We start from the raw sequence: 23,135 nt of genomic DNA on the forward strand, positions 1-23,135 counted from the left end.
AGTAATCATATTTTATTATAAAATGAGGATAATAACAGTGTATCTAACTCACAGGTTGTTGTTAAATGAGCTGGTAAAGCATTAATAGCAAATATTTGGTTTTTGTTTTGTATTATCTTTTTACTTGCACCTAAATTTAAGAAGTAAAGTTATAATTCTTAGAAGAAAATATAAGCATACACCATCATGACATTACATATGACACTAAAAGTCTGCACTTCAAAAGACACTAACAAGAAAATGAAGACAACCCAGAGAATAGGGGAAATATTTACAAGTCACATATGAAAATCAAAGCAAACTACAATAAGATTAACACTTCACACTCACTTGAATGCCTTTTTAAAAATAAAAACAAAACTAACAAGTGTTGATGAGGATACAGAGAAACTGGAGTCCTCATATATTAGTCGTGAAAATGTAAAATAGGGCAGCCACTTTGGGAGACACTTTTGGCAGTTTCTCAATTAATTAAATGTAGAATTACTATATGACCCAGTAATCCCACTCTATATCCAATTCTAGTATCTAAAAGAATTAGAAACAGGTATTCAAACAAATACTGATACATAAATGTTCATAACAGCCTTATCTACAATAGCCAAAAGATGGAAACAATCCAAATGTCCTTCAATGAGTGAATGAATAAACAAAATGTGGTGTGTAAATTTAATAGAGTATTACTCAGTCACAAAAAGGAACAAAGTACTAGTGCCTACCACAAACTTTAAAAACATGCTCAACAAAAGAAGCTAGACACAAAAATAGCTAAATCCATAAAAGGCAGGTTGGTGGGTGGAAGACATTGGGGTGAGGGAGGAATAGGACATCATGGCTTAATGGGTACAGGGTTTTTCTTGTGTGTGTGGTGAAAATGTTTTTTTAACTAGATAGAGGCGATGGTTCAGAGAAGGCAATGGCACCCCACTCCAGTCCTCTTGCCTGGAAAATCCCATGGACGGAGGAGTCTGGTAGGCTGCAGTCCATGGGGTTGCTAAGAGTTGGACATGACTGGGCGAATTCACTTTCACTTTTCACTTTCATGCACTGGAGAAGGAAATGGCAACCCACTCCAGTGTATTTGCCTGGAGAATCCCAGGGATGGGGGAGCCTGGAGGGCTGCCGTCTACGGGGTCGCACAGAGTCAGACACGACTGATGTGACTTAGCAGCAGCAGAGGTGATGGTTGCAAAACATTGTGAATCTTCTAAAAATTATTCCTAGTAATAAGGCTAATTAAATGTTAACTGTCCCCCAACTCTTCCCCTCTACCCTCCTTTGGAGTTTCATAGTACACACTAGCATGTTCAAGGCTCTAAGAAATTCTGTAGTAAAAAAATAAAGTACTTATTTAAACTCAGCATTTCTGAAAAATAGAGTCTATCATTTAAGTGTTTTTCAAAAATGTAGGTCAAAACCCATCAATCAAAATTAATTCAGTATATCATAATAAGAATCCCTCAAAAATGAAATAGAATAGAAAATACTAGAATATATTGGTAAAGATAAACATTGTATTTTTTCTGAGCTGTTGTTTCAGTCACATACACAGTATACTAAGACATGCTATCAAATGTATTTCTTACTGAGTCAGCAGCAGAAAATTATGAAAAGCACTTTGAATACAACAAAATAAATCTTACCTCACTTACCATATTATAAAATTCCAGCTCTCTTGGACCCCTTGGAGGCGGCTGCAATTGTTTCAAAACTGTGCCATCTGGATGTTGCAATATACCTACAGAACAAAAATAAGATATTCTAAAATGCTTTAATAGACAATTTCATAAATTTAACAGTTTCCTTTTACTTATTTCAGAAACTGAAACATTCAAACAACATATTTCAATGCCTGTTAGAGGCAAAACACCAGGAACACAAATTCTAAATAGCTTGCTTTTGTTGTTTCCACCTGTTATGCCCCTTATAGCTCCCTCAGACTTTCTAATAAATAGAACATATTTAAATTTTTATAGAAATTCTTCAGTAATAAGACTTTCCAGGAGATGTTAATTTATAGTTAAATACGAAGCAAATTGGGCCTCCCTGATAGCTCAGTTGGGTAAAGAATCCACCTGCAATGCAGGAGACCCTGGTTCAATTCCTGAGTCGGAAGATCCGCTGGAAAAGGGATAGGCTACCCACTTCAGTATTCTTGGGCTTCCCTTGTGGCTCAGCTGGTAACGAATCCACCTGCAATGCCCAGGGAGACCTGGGTTTGACCCCTGGACTGGGAAGACCCCTTGGAGAAGGGAAAGGCTACCCACTCCAGTATTCTGGCCTGGAGAATTCCATGGACTGTATAGTCCATGGGGTCGCAAAGAGTCGGACACGGCTGAGTGACCTTCACTTTCAAGAAGCAAATTAAAAGCAGTAGCATAAACTGATCCCACTTTTATCAGCAAACAAAAAAATGTTAACAATGGTTCTATATGAATTTCCCATTTTTTCATTTTTTTAAGTTTCTCTCATCTGTTATAAGAAAGCAATTAAAGTTTTTCCTGAGTCAGATGCACTATGTAAAGCTGTACTGATGGCATGAGTGCACCAAGTCAACGCGAAATGTAGGGGCTGAAATCCGGCGCCAAGCCTGGACAAGAAGGGGCGCCACTTCATCATACGCCCACTCAAAGGGGAGACTGTTTTTCATCTACATGTGAAAATCTTACATTTTCATATACTGAGATTTCATAAAATCATGCCAGTTAGAACACAACAGAGCTCAAATAAATCTATTTCCAATTTTGATAAAACACTAATTAACTTAAGTTTCTATTTCTTTGGCAAGCGTCAGCAATTTTTAAGGACAAAAATGCAGAATTTAATCAACAAAGTATCAACCTAAAAGATATAGTAATCAAGTTTGTTTAAGTGCTACTTATAGAATATAAGGAAGGTAAACATTAATTCATATGGGTAAGATTGGTTGGTAAGCAATGAAAAGATTTTGGGACTTCAAAGAACAGTCTAACATAGCTCAAAGTTACTGAAGAGAAATACTGTTCCCAAAGTCTGGGAAAGCCTTGATGCCCATGGTAACAAACATTTCCAATGGGCTAACGAATAAAGATAGATACAAAAAAGCCCTGGAGCTTCCTGACGGCTCAGTGGTAAACAATCAGCCTGCCAACCTAAGAAACACAGGTTCGATCCCTGATCCAGGAAGATCCCACATGCCACAGGGCAACTAAGCCCCTGTCCCACAACTACTGAGCCTGTGTTCTAGAGCCCGGGGGCTGACACTGAGCCTTTATGTCACAACTACTGAAGCCCACGAGCCCTAGCGCCTGTGCTCCACAAGGGAAACCATCATAATGAGAAGTTTATGCACCAAAACTACAGTTTAGCCCTCTCTCTGCAACTAGACAAAAGCGTGTGCAGCAACGTAGACCCAGGACAGCCAAAAATAAGTAAATAAATAAACCTTAAAAATATTTTATTTTAAAAAAAGGACTGATGAGCTGAATTGGGAGGGGGCAGGGAGCATTCATAAGTGAAGAGAGAACTATGAAGCTTCCCCACCTTGAGGCAGACACTTCATCTAGATACAGGTGAATCTGCCATTAGACAAACATTTTAGCAGGCAAGCAGAAATCAGAGTGTAGACAACAGTGTGGGGTAGCAGAATGGATTAGAGACAATAGTCCTAACACAAAAACAGATTGCTTGATCCAGCAGTTCTCCCACACTATTCACTCTGAAAAATACCACTCCAGGTTTTCAGAGAAAGAAGCCATGGAGAAGGAGATAGTAATACCAGGCATTCTCCCAGTGAATGAATAGGATCTAAAAGTAAACCAATAGTATCTTACACTGCAGCCAAATCCCTCACAGCTGAAAAACAGTCACGATAAGAAAAGAAACATCTTGTAAGGCTGAGCCAACACCACATGAACTGAATCTAAGAATGCAGCCCAGCACCAGTTCAACTAAATTCTAAAGGGAATATGAGTTATCAGTCCCCCACTCTAAACAGAGGGAAGGGCTTATACTCTATGTGGAACAAAACAAAACAAAAAATAATATATTTCACTTCCCAGGGTTCTTTTCTTTCTTCCCACTGTTTTTTAAATAAGGTGTCCAAAATTCAATTTAAAAATTGAGACACACCAAAAGAAGGAAGTGTGATGTATAACCAAAAGAAAACACAGTCAACAGATGATGACACATAGATGAACAAGTACTTATAACTACCAAACAAGGATGTTAAAACAATTGTAAGTATGATGCAATAGAAACTATAGGAAAAATGGATATAAACACTGAATAGATACTTCAGGAGAAATGCAAAGTCTAAAAAAGAAACAAAAATTGTACAAGTAAAAAGACACAGTATCTGAAATACAATTATCAGCAGATGATTAAGAATAGGCAATCAAAGAGACTGATAATAAACTTACAGGAAGGTCTATAGAAAATATCTAAATTAGTGCAGTGACAGAAAAAGTATCTAAAAAGAAAAACGGGATAAAGCACTAGTATCCTGTAGGATAATATCAAGCATTCTAACAAACACATAGTTGGAGTATCATAAGGAGAAAAGAGAATGGGTCAGAAAATAATTCTGGACTTCCACTTTTACACAGGATACAAAAAGCTGAAAGAACACCCACTCCCATCTAAAAATAAGGAAAAGTTAGATAATCTACAAAATTGTAACTTTTCTTGAAACCATTAGAGCACTGAGACTGTAAACTACAAACATATAATCTAACCACTACAATATGCGCGATGGGAGCACTCCCTTGCTTATGGTAGCACACGGCAAGAAGATGCGACTACCTTACAAGGCAGTAATAATTCAGCTAATATTTTTAACAGTTAACAATAACAAAATACAGGTTAGGGAGAGAATACTGACTTCGAAAAGTTACAAAACACTTTCAACATCTTTTTCAGAAACTCTTCTCTGTGTCCAAGAGAAAGACTGGAGTAAAAGAAAAAAAGAAAAAAAAACTGAATAAAAAGATAAAAAGCAACGCTCAAAGGTACAGTCCTTGAGGAAGCAGACACCATTCCTGTAAGTGGCTAGGGCAGGGAGTCCCTGGAGAAAAAGAACCAGGCACAGCTTTCTTGACATAAGAGAAACCATTTTAGATCTAAGTCGTTTGGGGATCTAAGCCTGGCCACAATGCTTGCCCTTGAACAGGACCCAGTAATTAACAATCTTAAGGGAAGTTGGATGGCATCACCGGCTTAATGGACAAGAGTTTGAGTAAATTCTGGGAGATAGTGAAGGGCAGGGAAGCCTGGCATGCTGCAGTTCACGGGGTCACAAAGAGTCACGACTTAGCAACTGAACAATATGGGAAGTGAAGGGCTGCAGGAACAAAGTAAAAACAGTCAAGAAACAATGTGCTGTGTGGCTCACTAGTGTTCCACTCTTTGCGACCCTATGGACAGTAGCCTGCCAGGCTCCTCTGTCCATGGGATTCTCCAGCCAAGAATACTGGAGTGGGTTGCCATTTCCTCCTCCGGAGGTTCTTCCCAACCCAGGGATTGAACCCAGATCTTCCGCATTGCAGATGGATTCTTTTCATTCTCAACCGCCAGGGAAGCCCCAAGAAACAATAGTTCAGTGATAAAGTCCTAGTTCCTCCTCAAGTTATACATGTAACAATCTGGTACAGATCATAGCTGTTAAGGAACTACGCCCCTACTCCAGTGAAGGATGGGATGATGAGGTTTCCTTTTCGAACCCTCTGCAATTTCATTCAACTAAAACTTGGACTCTATCGATCTCTGCCCCGATTCCATACTGAATTCTCTGCTCAAGCCCCTTCATGAACATTCCATACATCCTTAACTTAAAGTTTGCCCAACTTTACCATTTGGGGAGACACTGCTTTGGGAAAGAGCTCCTTACTTACTGCAGGGAATAAATCCTTCTTCTCCCGATCTTTGACTTGGTTATGTCTTTTGGCTTAACACCCACGAAGAGAAACCCTATTTTTCAAGTAACACGACTACAGGAAAAAACAGTTCCTCCCAGAACCTTTTCCCCTGTGAACAAAATTCTTAAGCTTCTAGGGTAAGGGCAGAAAATCATATTGCCCCCAAGGCACAAAGATGGGGAAAATAGAGGAAAAAATCCTTTAATCCTGGAGGCAAAGAGAACAGAAAAGCATGATGAATCCTGACTCCAGAGGTGGTCTATTGCTAGGGGAAGAAAAAGAAACTCACTTGCTAAAGAGTTTGTCTCCCACACAAAAAAAGGAGCACGAGACAGGAGGGAAAAGGGTAGGACACACATGCTAGATAAATGAAGGGGTGCAACCCTTGGGATACAGACTGGCTGGAACCAGCTAAAACTAAGGTGGCTCTGAGAACAGTCCAATCACTGACCTTTAGTTCATTATACCTTCATCGTAATAGGTGGTACAGTTGGTAATGAACCTGCCTGTCAATGCAGGAGACATAAGAGACGTACATGGGTTTGTTTGATCCCTGGGTTGGGAAGATCCCCTGGAGAAGGGAATGGCAACCCACTCCAATATTCTTGCCTGGAAAATTCCACGGACAGAGGAGGCTGGTGTGCTACAGGCCATGGGGTCGAAAAAGTCGGACACGACTGAACACATACAACCACAACCAGTACTAAAAATCACCCCCACTTAAGCTGAGACACTTACAAGATAGATCATAAAAGGTCAGAAGGTGGGCATGGCCCAAACCCTGGGAAATCCCCACCCTTCCCAGACCTAACAAGAATACTCACCACCCTCATTAGCACATGAAATTACTGAGCCCTTAAAATCCAAGACCCCCACGCCCTGGGGCAGCTCTCACTTTCTGACATGGTCTGTCACCAATAAGCAATAGTAGTCTACATATGGAGGAGGGGCATGAACATAGAGAAAAAACACTTATGGACATGGGCTGGAGAGGAATACTGAGAAAAATAATCCAGCAAATCATTCTCACTCTAAACAGAAGATTACAACAGAGGAATTTCAAGCCCATGATACACTAAAGGTATATTAGTCTGTTTGTACTTCTGAAATACCAAAGATTGGATGCTTAAATAACACAAATCTATTTTCTCACAGCTATAGAGCCTATAGAAGGCCCAGATCAAGGTGCCAGGTACTCTGGCAAGAGCCATCTTTCAGGCCTGTGGACAGCCACCTTCTCACTGTGTCCTCACGTGGTGGGGAAACAAGAGCATACTCTCTCATGTCTATTTTTATAAAGACACTAGTCCTATCGGATCAGGCCCCACCTTATGATCTTGTTTAGTTGTAATAAGAAAAAGGAATGGCTAAAAGATCAAGGGAAAAGCCCTCAAAAATAGAACAAAAGAAAGTCGAAGTACCAATACCTCAGGTGAAACAAACACGCCCCCTTCCTAGCTAGCCCTAATTTGCATAGGGGAGGCGAGTGGGGAGGAGATAAAACTTATAAAAAGAGAGAGCCAAGACACGTTGAAACTCCAATACTTTGGCCACTTGATGCAAAGAACTAACTCATTGGAAAAGATCCTGATGCTGGCAAAGATTGAAGGCAGAAGCAGAAGGCAGAGAGGATGAGATGGTTGGATGGCATCACCAACTCGATGGACATGAGTTTGAGCAAGCTCTGGGAGCGGGTGATGGACAGGGAAGCCTGGAGTGCTGCAGTCCATAGGGCTGCAAAGAGTCGGACACGACTGAGCGGCTGAACTAACTGAAGATGGGTTGAGGCCTCTCCTCATTAATCTGAAAGGCCCTGTCTCCAAATACAATCAAATTGGGAGTTAGTGTTTCAATATATTAATTTTGGAGGGCACAACAGTCAATCCACAACAGAGGGTAACTACAACAACAGAATTCAAACTTGGCTCTACTCCTGACTAGACTGGTTCAATCACCAACATTAACAGTCTAGCAGAAGAGGTATATTCATTTCAGACATAAATACTGTTTGCCTCAGTTACTTCAGTCTACATATGAGATCCAGATTTTAATTAAAATATCACAAGTCATATAAAAAACTAAGGGAAAAAACACTACCAAGAGATAATGCAACATACAGAACAGTTTCAGAGATTACACTGATGTTAATCAAACTTAAAATAACCATAATTAATCTATTAAAAACTATAACAGAAAAGGTAAGACATGCATGAAAAGGTGCGGAATTTCAGCACAGATAAATTTTGAGTTAAATGGAATGTAAGAAATAAAAAACATGGTAAGAGAGATTAAAAACTGCTTTCTATTGGTTTACCAGTAGACATAAAACAACAGAGGAAGAAATCAGTAAATGTGGGGACAAGGAATCCACAGGGACAGAGGAGCCTGGCAGGCCACAGTCCACAGAGTCACAAAGAGTCAGACGTGACTGAAGTGACTTAGCACACACACATGCATGCAACAGAAATTACCCAAACTGAAACACAAAAAGAGAAAAAAAATAACTGCATGTTAAAATTTCTATCTGCGGATGGAATCGTCTAGGTAATTTTTAACTTTTTTTTTGGTAACTTTTAACAGAAATTTCTACAATAAACATATTTTGCTTCCATTAATAGAAAACATACTTGACACAGGAAAACATATACGCTAAATAATTACATACTCCGTATAATCTCAATTATGTAACCAAGTTATTAAAAAGACTTTTTTTTAAATGACCAAAATGACAATGTCTAAAATGTTCCAAAACTAATAAAAACAAACTATAGAGCCAGGAAGCCCAGAGAATCATAAATACTATGGGGGAAAAAAAACCTCCTAGACATTTAAAAACAAAATTTAAATACAAAAACAAAAATGGTTAAAAGGATGGGGGGTTAAAAAAAGATATACTACTCATAAGAAAGTTGATATATTAACATTCTTATATATCAAACTATGCTAATGTCATATAGACTTCAAGAAAAGAAATATTGAGGACATGCCATAATGATAAGAAGGTCAATTCATTAAGACACAATGGTAGCAGTTTCAAAATATTAGAAACAAGAACTGAAAAGATAGACTCACAATTACTATCTCAATAATTCATAAAAACAAATATTCAGAACATTAGTAATGATATATAAAACTTGAACAACAGTATCAAGCAACTTGACTACACTGACACTTATAGAATACTACGTCCAACAGAATATATATATTTTTTTCACGTATAAATGGAACTTTTACCAAAACTGACCATCTGCTGGACTACAAAAAATAAATCACACAGAGAATATTCTCTGACTACAATGGTAGTAATGATAAGACATTTGGGAAAATACCAAATAGACAGAAAGTAAACATACTTCTAACTAATCCATGGATCAAAATTCACAAGGGAAATTAGGAGATTTAACTAGGTGATAATGAAACCAACATATCAAAATTATGGAATGCACCTAAAAGTACCACTTAGTGCTTAGAGAAAAATGCATAGTTTTAAATGCTTTTGTTGCAAAAGAAAGAAGGTTCCAACTTAAGATGCAGGGAAAATAAGATATTAAAGAAAGACAGGAGCAAAAAAAAAAAAAAAATCAGTGCAATAAAAATGGACAACAGAAAAGCATCAGTGAAACTAAAAGGTTCTCTGAGATCAATAAAACTGATAAACCTCCAGCTAGACAGATCAAGGAAAACAAATAATCATTATTAGAAATAAATGAAAGATGAGGTGTCACTACAAATGCTACAAACATTAAAAGCATAAAAGAATTATAAACTTCACACCAATAAATTCAACAACTTAGATAGGGGTTTCCCCGGTGGCTCAGTGGTAAAGAATTCACCTGTCAATGCAGGAGACAAAAGGTTCAATCCCTGGTCCAGGAAGAGCCCACAGGCCACAGAGCATCTAAGCCTGTGTGCCACAACTACTGAGAGCCCAGGAATCGCAGCTACTGGGCCCACGCGCCGCAACCACTGACGGCCACGCACCGAGAGCCCATTCTCTGCAACAAAAGAAGCCACCAGAGTAAGAAGTCCACATACCACAAGAAAGAGTAGTCCCAGCTCACTGCAACTAGAGAAAAGCCTATGCAGCAATGAAGACCCAGCACAGCCAAAAATAAATAAAAATTATTAAAATTTAAAAAAAAACTTAAAGTGTACAAACACCTTTAGACAGAGAATAGAAATTTTAAGTTGTCCTATGTATACCAACACTGTGGCCACCTAATGCAAAGAACTGACTCATTTGAAAAGACCCTAAGGCGGGAAGAAAAGTGGATGACAGAGGATGAGATGGTTGGATGACATCACCTACTCAATGGACATGAGTTTGAGTAAACTTCTGGAGTTGGTGATGGACAGCGAGGCCTGGTGTGCTGCAGTCCATGGGGTCGCAAAGAGTCAGACACGACTGAGTGACTGAACTTAACTCAACTGATGTATACCAAGGGCTTCCTGCATAGCTCAGTTGGTAAAGTATCTGCCTGCAATGCAGGAGACCTGGGTTCAATTCCTAGGTCGGGAAGTTTCCCTGGAGAGGGAAAAGGCAACCCATTCCAGTACTCTTGCCTGGAGAATCCCATGGACAGAGGAGCCTGTCGAACTATGGCTCATGGGATCACAAGAGTTGGACACGACTTAGCACTAACTTTTTATGTATACCAAAAACATTTATTTCATATTTTTAAATATACTGAGACAACTGAAGCCAAAATGTGCTCATTAGTAAATTCTATCCAACATTTACAGAAAAATATACCAGTTTTACCAAGAAATGTAGGGAACATTTCCCTGCTCACTTTATGAAGCCAGCATATTCATTTTTAAAAACCTCAACAAAGACTTAAAACTACAGGCAATTATCTCAAATGAATACAGTCACAGATATCTCTAATAAAAACACTAAGAAACCAAATCCAAATATGCCAACAAATTTGGAAGACTCAGCAGCGGCCACTGGACTGGAAAAGGTCAAGTTTCATTCTAATCCCAAAGAAGGGCAATGCCAAAGAATGTTCAAACTACCCCACAATTGCACTCATTTCACATGCTAGCAAGAATCCTCCAAGATAGGCTCCAACAGTACATGAACCGAGAACTTCCAGATGTACAAGCTGGATTTAGAAAAGGCAGAGGAACCAGAGACCAAATTGTCAACGTCTGCTGGATCACAGAAAGAGCAAGAGAATTCCAGAAATAACATCTACTTCTGCTTCACTGACTATGCTAAAGTCTTTGACTGGGTGGATCACAACAAACTGTAGGCAATTCTTAAAAAGATGGGGGAGTACCAGACCACCTTACCTGCCTCCTGAGAAATCTGTACGAAGGTCAAGAAGCAACAGTTAGAACCAACAATGGACAACACACTGGTTTAAAATTGGGAAAGGAGTGCATCAAGGCTGTATATTGTCACCCTGTTTATTTAACTTGTATGCAGAGTACATCATGCGAAATGTCAAGATGGATGAATCACAAGCTGGAATCAAGATTGCTGGGAGAAATATCAGTAACTTCAGATACACAAATACCATTTTAATGGCAGAAAATGAAGAGGAATTACAAAGCCTCCTGATGTAAGTGAAAGAGGAGAGTGAAAAAGCTGACTTGAAATTCAATATTCATGGCATCTGCTTTCATCACTTCATGGCATATAGATGGGAAAACAATGGAAACAGTGACAGACTTTATTTTCTTGGGCTCCAAAATCACTTGGGCTCCAAAATCATGCAGCCATGAAATTAAAAGATGCTTGCTCCTTGGAAGAAAAACTATGACAAACCTAGAAAGCATATTAAAAAGCAGAGACATTACTTTGCCAACAAAGGTCCTTATAGTCAAAGATATGGTTTTTCCAGTAGTCACGTACATATGTCTGAGTCGGACCATAAAAGAGAGTTGAGTGCTGAAGAGTTGATGGTTTTGAACTGTGGTGTTGGAGAAGACTCTGAGAGTCCCTTGGACTGCAAGGAGATCAAATCAGTCAATTCTAAAGGAAATCAATCCTAAATATTCTTTGGAAGGACTGATGCTGAAGGTGAACCTCCAATACTTTGGCCACCTGATGTTTCCAAAGAGCCGACACATTGGAAAAGACCCTGATGCTGGGAAAGACAGAAGGCAGGAGGAGAAGGGCATGACAGAGGACGAGATCCTTGGATGGCATCACCAACTCAATGGACATGAGTTTGAGCAAGTTCTGGGAAATGGTGAAGGACAGGGAAGCCTGGCATGCTGTAGTCCAAGAGTCAGACATGACTGAGCAACTGAACAACAACAATTTATCACTACCACGTGGACCTTAATCCAGGAATGCAGTTGATTTAAATATTCCAAGATGAGTAAACATATTGATGTTTGGGAAGACAGTTTTCTGAGAAAAAAGGGAGATATGAATATAGAACAGGGAGAAGAAAGAACTCTGTGATATTAGATTTTAATTACAGATATGAATATTAACTTTAATTTTTACCAATAAGAAATTATTTCTTAATTGATTCTGCTGAAAGGACCAACAGTAATAACAATCAAGGAGCAATGAGTATACCTGTTGCCCAGATGTTGGTTTTTAAATACCATTTATCCCCAAAGGATGTACCTTTCCCTCTCTTCCTTGCTTTTTGCTTCTCTTCATTCTTCCGCTATTCATAAAGCCTCCTCAGATAACCACTTCACTTTCTTGCTTTTCTTTTTCTTTGGGCTGGTTTTGTTCGTCACATCCTACACAATATTACAGACCTCTGTCCATAGTTCTTCAGGCACACTGCTATCTAGATCTAGTCCCTTGAATCTATTCATTAGCTCTACTGTGAATTCATATGGGATTTCATTTAAATTATACCTGGCTGGCCTAGTGTTTTTCTTGGTTTTCTTTAGTTTAAGCCTGGCTTTTGCTATGAGAAGCTTATCATCTTAGCCACAGTCAGCTCCAAGTCTTGTTTTTGCTGTATATACTTTTTTTATACTGTATATGTTTTTGCTTGTTTAACTGTATATACAGCTTCTCCATCTTCGGCTACAAAGAATGTAATCAATTTGATTTTGGTATTGACCATTTGGTGACGTCCATGTGTAAAGTATTCTCTTGTGTTGGTGAAAAAGGGTACAGAGCTGGCTTAAGACTAAATATTAAAAAAACTAAGATCATGGCATGGTCTCATTACTTCATGGGAAACAGAAGGGGAAAAGGTGGAAGTAGTGACAAATTTCCTCTTTTTGACTCCAAAATCACTGTGGACAGTGACTACGGGCCATGAAATCAGAGGACAATTACTTTCTGTCAGGAAAGCAATGACAAACCAGAGACACTACCCTGCCATGATGCTGAAGCTCCAGTATTTTGGTCACCTGATGCAAACAGACGACTCATTGAAAAAGTCCCTGGTGCTGGAAAAGATTGAAGGCAAAAGGAGAAGATGGCATCAGAGGATGAGATGGCTGGACAGCATTACTGATGCAATAAGCATGAATCCAACTGGGCAAACCCCAGAAGATGGTGAGGGACAGGGAGGCCTGACATGCTGCAGTCCATGGGGTTGCAAAGAGACATGACTGGGCAAATGAGTAACAACAACCCGCAAATGAACTAGGTTCTTGAGAAAATAATGTCTTATTCTAAGGCTGGGACCCGAAAGATATAAGATGAACATGGGACATCTTTTCATGCCACAAAGTGAAAAAATGCTTTAAAATATGGGAACATTAAAAAGACACAGAAGCCAGCTTGAAGAAGCTCCCACTGCCAAAATCTGGGACAATTGAGCATCAAAATTAAGCAGCAACAATAAAGGCTAAGATCCATCCGTTGAAGTTTGAAAAACCCAGCAGTCCATCCTACTAATTAAAGAAAGAGAGAAGAAAAATCTATATTCCTTAAAGAAGAATGCCAACTAACAAATGTAACAGGAATAAGAGATTGGAACATCATTTTCCAGCTAAGACGGTAATTAGTTCAGTTGGTCAAATATTAACGAGTGCTTGTAACATTTGGAGAAAATGCCAATGATATGCAGGATGTTTAACAGTCTCAAAATATTCCTCTCAAATTATTTACCTACATTAGGAAAAATTAAACTTAACAGTGGAAAAATCTGGCAGACATCATTTAATCAGCCGATCAAAGTTATATCACCAGTAATGCAATTGACATCCTGTGCTGTATGATATGATGCTTCGAGAAACAACATAATTCATTTGGTATTCTTATAAAAAGTGCAATCATCTGATTCTAGTCATAAGGAAATAATTAGAGAATCTTGAAGAATATTCCAAAAGTCATGTGCCTATAGTCTTCAAATATTTCAGTTAAAAAAGATAAAGATAAAATTTTAAGAACTGCTCTGTATGACAGGCAACTAGAGGGTGATAACAACTAAATGCAATGTATATAACCTTAGATGGGGGGGAAACTGCTATAAAAGAAATATTATAGGAATAGTGGTAAAAGCCAAATGATAAATAGTCTGGATTTGATAATTTTACCAAGGTTAGATAAGAAAATGTTCTTATTTTTAGGAGATAGACAAGAGGTCACGATGCCTGCAACTTGCTTTTAAAATGGTTCCACAAAATCATTATCATACATGATAAAGCAGTTGTGGCAGAATATTAATAGGCAAATCCAGATGAATGGTAATATGTATTAGTTTGTTGTTCTATATTTGCAACTTTTAAGTTTGAAATTTCCCGGCACAAAAATTTTTTAAATTCCTTAAAAAGGAAGTATGATATACAGTAGCATCAATTATTTAGATAAAATCTAGTTTAAGACTTTTACACTGAATGCAAATGGCCAGAAATAGTCAAGACAATCAGAAGTGAGATGTTTACTCTACCATACATCAAGATTTATTATACAGCAGCTTAACTTACTGCTAGGATAAACAAACCAGTAAAACAAGTCCAATATGAAACTGAAAGAACTGAGGTATATATGCACAATGGAGTACTAATAAGCTGTAAAAAGGCAATAGGGAAGCACTCTATGAACTGCTAATACTGATTTCTAGGAAATACTGCTAAGTTTAAAAAACAAAGTACAAAAGAGTATATACAGCATACTACTTTTTGTTGGAAGAAAGGAAAAGAAGAAAATAAGAGATCTGCTGAATTCTGCAACAAGAAATTCATAAAAGATAAATCAGAAACAATGAAACTGGTTATCTACAAGGGATGCAGAGAAATGGGATGGAGTGATACAGAAGAGAGTGACACTTCTGATATACTTTTGTAAAGTTTTGCTTTTGGAAGCATATTAATTTTATAAGCATTCAAAAATGGATCACTGAAGGAAGAGAAATGAATTTAAACAGAAACAAACATAAAAATCCTAATCCAAATGGCTTTTGAAAAGTTTCCAACCACATATCCTCAATGAAAGGGAATCTAATCTTGAATTCTTTATTCTAGGTTTGTTTTCTACAGTAGTATGGGTATAGAAACTCTGAAGATCATAGGATTAAAAAAAAATTTAATATTGCTGGCAGCCAGGTTCTCACTGAGGTAAATGGAAAATACAAATTTAGAATCAGGAAAAGAAAAAGAACTCCATGGAGTTGGAATGAAACTAGAAGTATCAGTATGCAATTATGATTTCTAAAATATTTATACACACTTTTTAGTAATGTCCATTGAAAAGACCTGGAAGCAATGACATTCCAGTGGTAACAAGCAAACCTGCACCCAAATCTTGGTTTCTAAAAACCATTTCCCACTAAAAATGAACCAGGGCTCCTTGGAGAAACGGCAGGTTCCAGAGCTGTGGGGACTTCCCTGGCAGTCCACTGGTTAAGACTCCATGCTTCCAATGCAGGCCTTCAATCCCTGGTTTGGCAAACTAAGACCCCACAGGTCATGTGGTGTGTCCCTCCCCCGGCCCCCCACACACACCCCCCCCCCCGGCAAAAAAAATTATTGAAAAAAAAAAATAGCTTGACAGAAAGGAAGGAAGTGCTCCAAACTGGTCAAATCTGGGACAATTTGAAGAGCAAAATAAACAAGTTCTATAATAGATTATGACACTATAAAATAAAAATCCATGACTCCAAATTGATCATAAAAAAGAACACACATACACAGGAATAACAGAGAGCTATTTTTTTTTCTTTTCTTACAAAGTCAACTATGCTTCAATAAATAAAATATCAACTATATTCCCTATGTTGTATATTACATCATTGTAACTAAATTTATATCTCACAGTTTGTATCTCTTAATCCCCTTCACCTATTTCACTCCTCCCCAGTGCCCATCTCCTCTAATAATCATTAGTTTGCTCTCTATATCTCTGAGTGGAGGGGCTGCCCCCACCCCCTGCACTCTCCTGGAGCTATTTCTTAGAATCAGTGCTCAGTCACTCAGCAGTGTCTGACTCTTTGCAGCCTCACTGATTATAGAATGCTGACTGTTAAAATAGACAGAGTGGTAGAAAGAAAAAAGAAAATCACAACTTTTCAACTATCAGAGTAAAGGCTGCTTCAGGCAGAATCATCATTAGATGTCTAATCTAGGGGTAAAGTATGAGGATCCCAATATTTGCATGAACTTACAAATATCTCTCCACAGACAGCTTAGTCACACAGGGAGAAAATATTAACTATATGCTGGAGAAGCCAAACCACACTTGGACCAAACGATCAAGTTAACATCACTAATAATGGGCAGATAGACAGTGTGGACCTCTAGATGTGATACCCTAAAAAGGTTATCTTATATATCACTTGTATAACATTCCAGCCAGAAAAGTATCTCCTGAACCTCATCGTAAGAATCCATCATAAATCCAAATTAAATAATACTTTATTAAGTAACTAGCCTGTACTCTTCAAAGTCTTATCATTTTTAAAAGGGCTGAGAAACTCTTACAAATTATAAAATTCCAAAAGACAAGAGGACTAAATGCAACCAATGATTATAGACTAGACCCTATCCTGAAAAAACCAAATATAAGACATTACTGGAATAGTGGACAAAATTAGAATATGGACTATAGATGGAAGTACTGTATTGTTACCAAAACACAAGTTAGTGTGCCCAACACACAGTGAGGTCAAACGATAGCAAAACAAGCTTGGAACAGAGAAAGATTTACTTCAGGGCCATGCCAGGAGATCAGTGGTTCATGCCTTAAAACCCGCAAACTTCCCAAGAGCTATCAGCAAAGCACTGTTAAAGGAAAGGTGAGCGAGGGGTGTGGTTAGTTGTTGCATGGTCAGATCCTTTGTTCCTGAGGTCAGGTCATGGTCAGGTAACGATGTTCCCATAAACCTCCACCAAATTATGTGTTAATGTGTAATTCTCTGTTCTGACAAGAAAGAACCAGATCCCAAGGCACAAATTTCACCCTTTGAGATCCAGGTCCTGGTTAAGAGGAGGCAGGTCTCAGCTGGTGGCTCCCTAGGGGCCAGGTCCCCAGACCCTGCCCAACTGTCATCAGTGAGGGAGCCTAGTGCCCTGGACCCACCTGGCCCTCAGGCTCCTCAGGCCGCCCAAATGGCAGGGGCCAGCGCCCACAGATGGCGCCCCATGCAGACCACCACTGCCATTAGTTGGCACAGGCAGGGGTAGAGGAGAAGTTCACTGCGGTCCCCAGGCCTGGGCCAGGCCAGGGGGTGGCCCTGGCCAGCGCTCTGGAGCTCTGCAGAATACAGCCCCCAGCCTGTCCCCTGGGCCCCCCAGCTCATCCAGCGGCCCAAGGTTGGGTGAGCTGGAGGGCCCCTCCAGGGGAAGGCTGGGGTCTGCCTCTTACCTCACTCTCCACCTGACGACCCCCACTCCCCCAACTGTTGGCTGAATCCCCCACTAACGGTAGTTCACCGACAGCTCGTGGGAGGGGACCACTACAGCACCGACCAATGGCAGAGCAGGACGACTACCGGTTGCTCACTGACAGTTGGTTGCTTGTGGGAGGGGCCCACTGCGGTGTCAACCAATGGCAGAAGAGGACCGCTACCTGTTTGGGGGTGAAGGCCTCCGGTGTGAGGCGGTAATGGAGCTCAGCGACAGGCAGCTGCTAAGGGCTGTGCTCCACGGCTCTGTCGCCGTATCAAACTGTTAAATTTTCCGTATTTGATAAACGTGCTGTGGTTACAGAAATACACACTAAATCACATTCTTAAGATTTACACACTGAGGTATTACTGTGTAAAGAAAGGCGCATGAGGTATGCACCCGACTCTCAAATAGTTAAGAAAAATATTGTTGCTCAGTCGCTAAGTCATTTCTGACTCTTTTGTGACCCCATGGACTGTAGCCCACCAGGCTCCTCTGTCCGTGGGATTTCAGAGACAATAAATCTGCCGAGTGTTGTCATTTCCTTCTCCAAGGGATCTTCCCAGCCCAGGGATCAAATCCACGTCTCCTGCACTGGCAGGTGGATTCTTTACCACAGAGCCACCAGGGAAGCCCAAGGTAAAAATAAGTATGTATATACAGAGAGAGAAATTCAGAAAAATGTTAAATTCTCTATGTTGTTCTTGTAACTTTCCTGTAAGTTTGAAATTATTTGAACTCAATTAGTTTCAGAGTATCTTAAAAAAAATAGACCAGCAGTAAGCCAAAATAGTTGTGGGTTTCCCCCTCAGAACAATATCAGTTTAAATCCTTCTTTTCCCTATAGACCATCTCATTTCTATATCCTAAATTGGATTAAGATACAAATACCTGATTTCAACTTGTTTAAAACCTCAAGGACGTTTGAAGGAAATTAATGGTACATGTCAAATATCAAAACAAAAAAGGATTTTACATTTTGGTATGCTTCAGGATTTCAAATTGATGGCAATTACATTTTTGTGAAACATACCTATAGAAAAAGTTGTCTAAAACAAGACCCAGGAGTTCCCTGGTGGTAAGGATTCCAGGCCGTCACTGCTGAAGCCCAGGTTCAATCCCTGGTCAAGAGAAATGAGATCCTACAAGGCCCGCAGCATGGCCAAAAAAAACAGCTGTATAATGTGCAAGGTATACTATAATGTACAAGAATGTGTAATACATTATTTTTAACAGCAAAAAAAAAAAAAAACAGTGAAAATCTAAAATTTCATCACACTATAAATTTCATATCCACACTATAGAATACAACAGTTTTTTAGATGAAGTATATTATAAGCATGAAAATGACATACTATATAACACAATACTAAATGAAAGCAAGATGCAGATATATTGTATGAAAAATTAGAAGTGTGTTAATGTGTTTACATATGTGACCAGAAACAAAGGCCTGAAAGGATACACCAGAAAGTTACCAGTGTTTGTGATTGCCCTGAGAGAGGGAAAATAGGAGGAAAGGCACTGATACAATGTTTAAACTTTTCTTCCTGAAAGATCATGTACAATTTACAACTTGAAAATGCAAATATTTTGTATTCTTAAAAATAAGACATAAACATACTTTGATGAAATGATTTCACTGAAGAACAAAAAATATAGCTCTTGATATCAGAACTATAACATACCCTTCTTAAGCAGTTATAATGATATAACAAGATCTATTTTTCTGTTCAAGTACTTGGTGCTATTAGTTCTATGTTTTTAAATTTTAATTTAATAAAGCCAACAAATCCCTTTTGGAAATAGGTAAGACATTAATCTAAACTGAAAAACCCTGTTTACTAAAGGGTAGTAATAATTTTTTTTTTTTAATCCATAATGTCTTTAGCAAAGTTTATTCTGAGAATTTCAGTTGATAGCCAAAGTATGAACTACAAGATGTACTTTACAACTCTAAGTGATTTATGATAGTACAGAGACATAATAAACTTGAACTTTGAATTACTGACCATCTTGTTAGCCATGCTATGAATAAAGTAGATTATCATCATTCAGGTGTCCTTTCACTAATAACATTTTAAGTTAAATGTAATAATAAATAAAGCTAAGGACTCCAGATTCCAGAATCTATACTATTCCTTTTATTAGTTCATTTGGATAACAAACTCTTTCAGTCACTGTTTGCAATGTAGCTTTAAGGTACATTTGTTATTAGTCAGAGATTAACTCTGAACAGGTTCACTATTACATACTTTAATAAGCAGCAGTCACACTAACATGTTTGTGGTTTAATTTCGGATATTTTGTTCATTCTCCTTTGTATGTAAGTCCATCTTAGGGGCCCTTAGGGAAACAATTATTTTTTTCATGCCTCTAGAATATTATTAGGAATAGCATCCTTACAATTCATTAATATAAATCAATAGGTATGCAGTATAAATCTATTAAAAAGTATTCCATAATTAACTTCCATTAACAGAGGGGACAAACAGGAGAATGTCTCTCTTCTAAGCACCTTGATAATGTTTCCTTACATTTAAGCCAAGCACTTGGGAACAATTATTTGTTTTCTAACCTGGGTGTATCAAAAGAACTGATAATTTTCACTTTTTCAACATTTCCGGAGTTTAACTGAGCCTCAGGCCGCAGGAGACTGCTGGGATAAAAAGATTCAGTCTCTAAGGAAGTAACAATTTAACAATTTCAAGGGAAAAAACGGAATACAATTGACTCATCATTAACCCCTAACTTTGAAAAAGAGAAAAGTAGAGAAAAGAATTGGGAAATGTTGTTCTCTGACAATTAACACATATACATTGTCCCATCCATTTTCAAAAATCCTCGTTTGAGTGGTTTTCTGCAAGCACAAAGTGTGTGTGTTCACTCAGTCTTGTTCAACTCTTTGAGACCCCCATGGCCTAGCCAGTCTGCCAGGCTCCTCTGTCCATGGAATTTCCCAGGCAATACCGGGGTGAGGTGTCATTTCCTCCTCAAGGGGATCTTCCCCACCCAGGGATGGAACCCATCTCCACAGTCTCCGGCAGCGGCAGGCGGATTCTTTACCACTGGGCCACCTGAGAACATGGTGGGGAAAAAGTGCTACCAGGCAGGGCCCTTGGTTTCTAGATTCTCCACACAGTAGCTGTATGACCTTAGGTTTGTCACTTAACCAGCCTTGGCCTGTTATCTTACCTTAAAATGTCAGTATTTGTCTTACTAGCCTAAACCAGAATCATCTTACCAGCACAAACCAAATTGTCCTCAGTGGTTTCCAGGTCAAAGATCCGCATTACTCACATACTCATCTGATTCTCCAAGTAATCATGGCCTAGGAACCAGTGTGAGTAAGCTAGGTGAATTCCAGTTCCTAAACTGAACTTTTACATCACCAAGAGAATAAAAAGGCCCTGGATTGTGCTTTGAACGCTGTGACTCAAAAAATGTATTACACAAGCTAAAGATACAGTCTTAAAAAGATGATCAAGAATGACTGTCTTAACTGTGTACCATCCTAGTACAACAGCAGGGTGTATTTTCGACCGTGAATCCGAGTTTCAGCATTACTGAAACCACGCCTCCCATAGAAATCCAGGAGCTATCAGAAAAACCTCTCCAAAGGGCGGGGGAGAGAGATAAACCAGGACAAGCTTTCCAAAAACAAAACAGAACCCAAACAAACAAACATTAAAAAAACAAAACTGTTTTTTTTTTCTTCCCCTCCAGCTATGCAGCTGCACCGAAAAGAGAAGCCCTTAGATTAGCTTCATCTGCGTTTCATTCCTTTTCTTTTGCAATACTAGCTACCCGCCTATAATAAACAGACCTTGTGCTCAGGGGAAAATTTACTTCCCCATCCAGTAAAAACGAAGTTCCTTATTTTCACTAACAACGAACGCCGTCTCCAATCAGTATCCACCCTCCCTGGGGAGACCAGACACTCCTCTCTCGCCACCTCCCACTGCGGGCCTGACACCCCACATCCCAGAAATCGCCCCACTTTTCGAGCCCCTGCTGCACGGGTCGCGAGGCTCTGGGGGGAAGCGAAAGAGACCCAGGGTGCGGCGTGCACCCCAGCACAGGCGTTCAGCCCAGTCAGTGAGCCCCCCAGTGCCTCCGCCGGCCGGGGTCTCGCGAAGGCGGAAGGGGAGCGGCGCGCCCCGCGCCACCCCCACTTACCCACTTTGTCCTTCCCGTACATGTGGCCGGCCACCTGATGCGAGAGGGGCACGCAGCCGTTGAGGAAGCGGAGCCTGCCGCCCGCCGGCTTCGGGGTGCCCTCGGGGGCGGTCTCGCTCGCCAGTGGGGTCCGCATTTCTGGGGGGCCGGGCGCCTCAAGCCGGAGAGGGGATGGCGGCTCCGTTGCCATAACGGAGAGCTGAGGCGGCAGCGGCGGCGAGCGCAGGGAAAAAAATAGGGCGGAGGGAGAGGGCGCCGGAGAACCCGAGGGTCGCTCAGGCTCGGCCGCGAGGAGGCCCGGGGGTTCCTGTGGCTGGTGCCCGCTGTGGCCCGGGGAGGGAGCCCATGACGCCGCGGAGGCGCGGGCGCTCCCCTGCCCAACTCTCCGCGCGGGGCGGCTCTCGGCTCCCGCCTCTCTGCCGCCGCGGCTGCCGATCCCGGTGCAGCCCTGGAGACAGATCCAAGCACAAGAGCAGCGGCGGCGGCGGCGCCCCGCGCTCCCCGGGGCCTTGACGGCGACGACAGCCCCACCTCCCGCGCCCCCGCCCCCTCCCGCCGTCCTCCAGTCCCCTTAGCTGCCGCGCGCGCGTCAGCGCCGCCTGCACGGCCGCCTCCGCCGCGAGCTTCCTACTGCGCGACCCGCGGCAGCCGCCGCTACTGAGCATGCCCAGAGGCCGCCCGACGGGACCCCCGCGGCGGGGCGCGCGCTCGGCGCTGCCCCGGCCAGCGGAAGGACCTGGAAGGGGCGAGCACGAGCGGAGCTCTTCTCACCCCCACCCGATGGGCCTTTTGGTGCTGCACGGGCTAGTCCTTCATTCATTCAGTACGCGTTTTAGCGCGTCCCCGGCTTAAAGACATCTGGTTCTCGCAGTCTTAAGGGGCAGTCAGTCACTGGTTAAGAGTTGGGAGGCAGAAGCGTTGCCCTGGGTGGCTTGGGAGACCACCTTTTACCGCAATCACCTCCCTCCAACTCCCGCTCCGGAAAGATACAATAGGAGTAAAACCAGGCAGCCTTCGAAACACCCTTTAAGTAATCCTATCCTCCTCACCAAATTGGTGCCTCTAAACAACTTATAACAAGTTATAAACAACTTATTCAAAAAATTTTGAAACCGACACTAATTTCAGACTGTAGAAGATAGGAAATAATCTTAATTTTTTTTAAGTGAGAACGTTTTTTAAAAGAAATGAGCCGGATTTTTTTTTTCTCTCTCCCACTGGACCCTTAGAGCAGGTTCCAAGATGCTCAATAGATGGAGAATTGTGTCGAAATCAGGAAAAAAAAAAGGGGGGGGGGGG

The 23,135-nt window shown here is 40.6% G+C and overlaps 1 protein-coding gene across 3 annotated transcripts in view; it reads right to left on the minus strand.

Annotated features, from left to right (window-relative positions):
• IPMK (inositol polyphosphate multikinase) overlaps positions 1 to 22,040 on the minus strand; it is a 53,853-nt gene extending 31,813 nt beyond the window's left edge. For 2 of the 3 annotated variants that reach the window (XM_043476255.1, XM_043476253.1), the window contains exons 1-2: positions 21,837 to 22,040; positions 1,644 to 1,738 (exon numbers count right to left, since the gene is read on the minus strand). In XM_043476255.1, coding sequence (XP_043332190.1) covers positions 1,644 to 1,738; positions 21,837 to 22,026 — 285 coding nt within the window. In that variant the 5' untranslated portion in view covers positions 22,027 to 22,040. The remainder of the gene's footprint in view (positions 1 to 1,643; positions 1,739 to 21,836) is intronic. The other variant, XM_043476254.1, reaches the window with a different exon arrangement.
• Between the last annotated feature and the right edge of the window lie 1,095 nt (positions 22,041 to 23,135).

Source organism: Cervus canadensis, chromosome 8 (assembly GCF_019320065.1).
Source record: "Cervus canadensis isolate Bull #8, Minnesota chromosome 8, ASM1932006v1, whole genome shotgun sequence".
In the NCBI taxonomy this organism is placed as follows: Eukaryota; Metazoa; Chordata; class Mammalia; order Artiodactyla; family Cervidae; genus Cervus; species Cervus canadensis.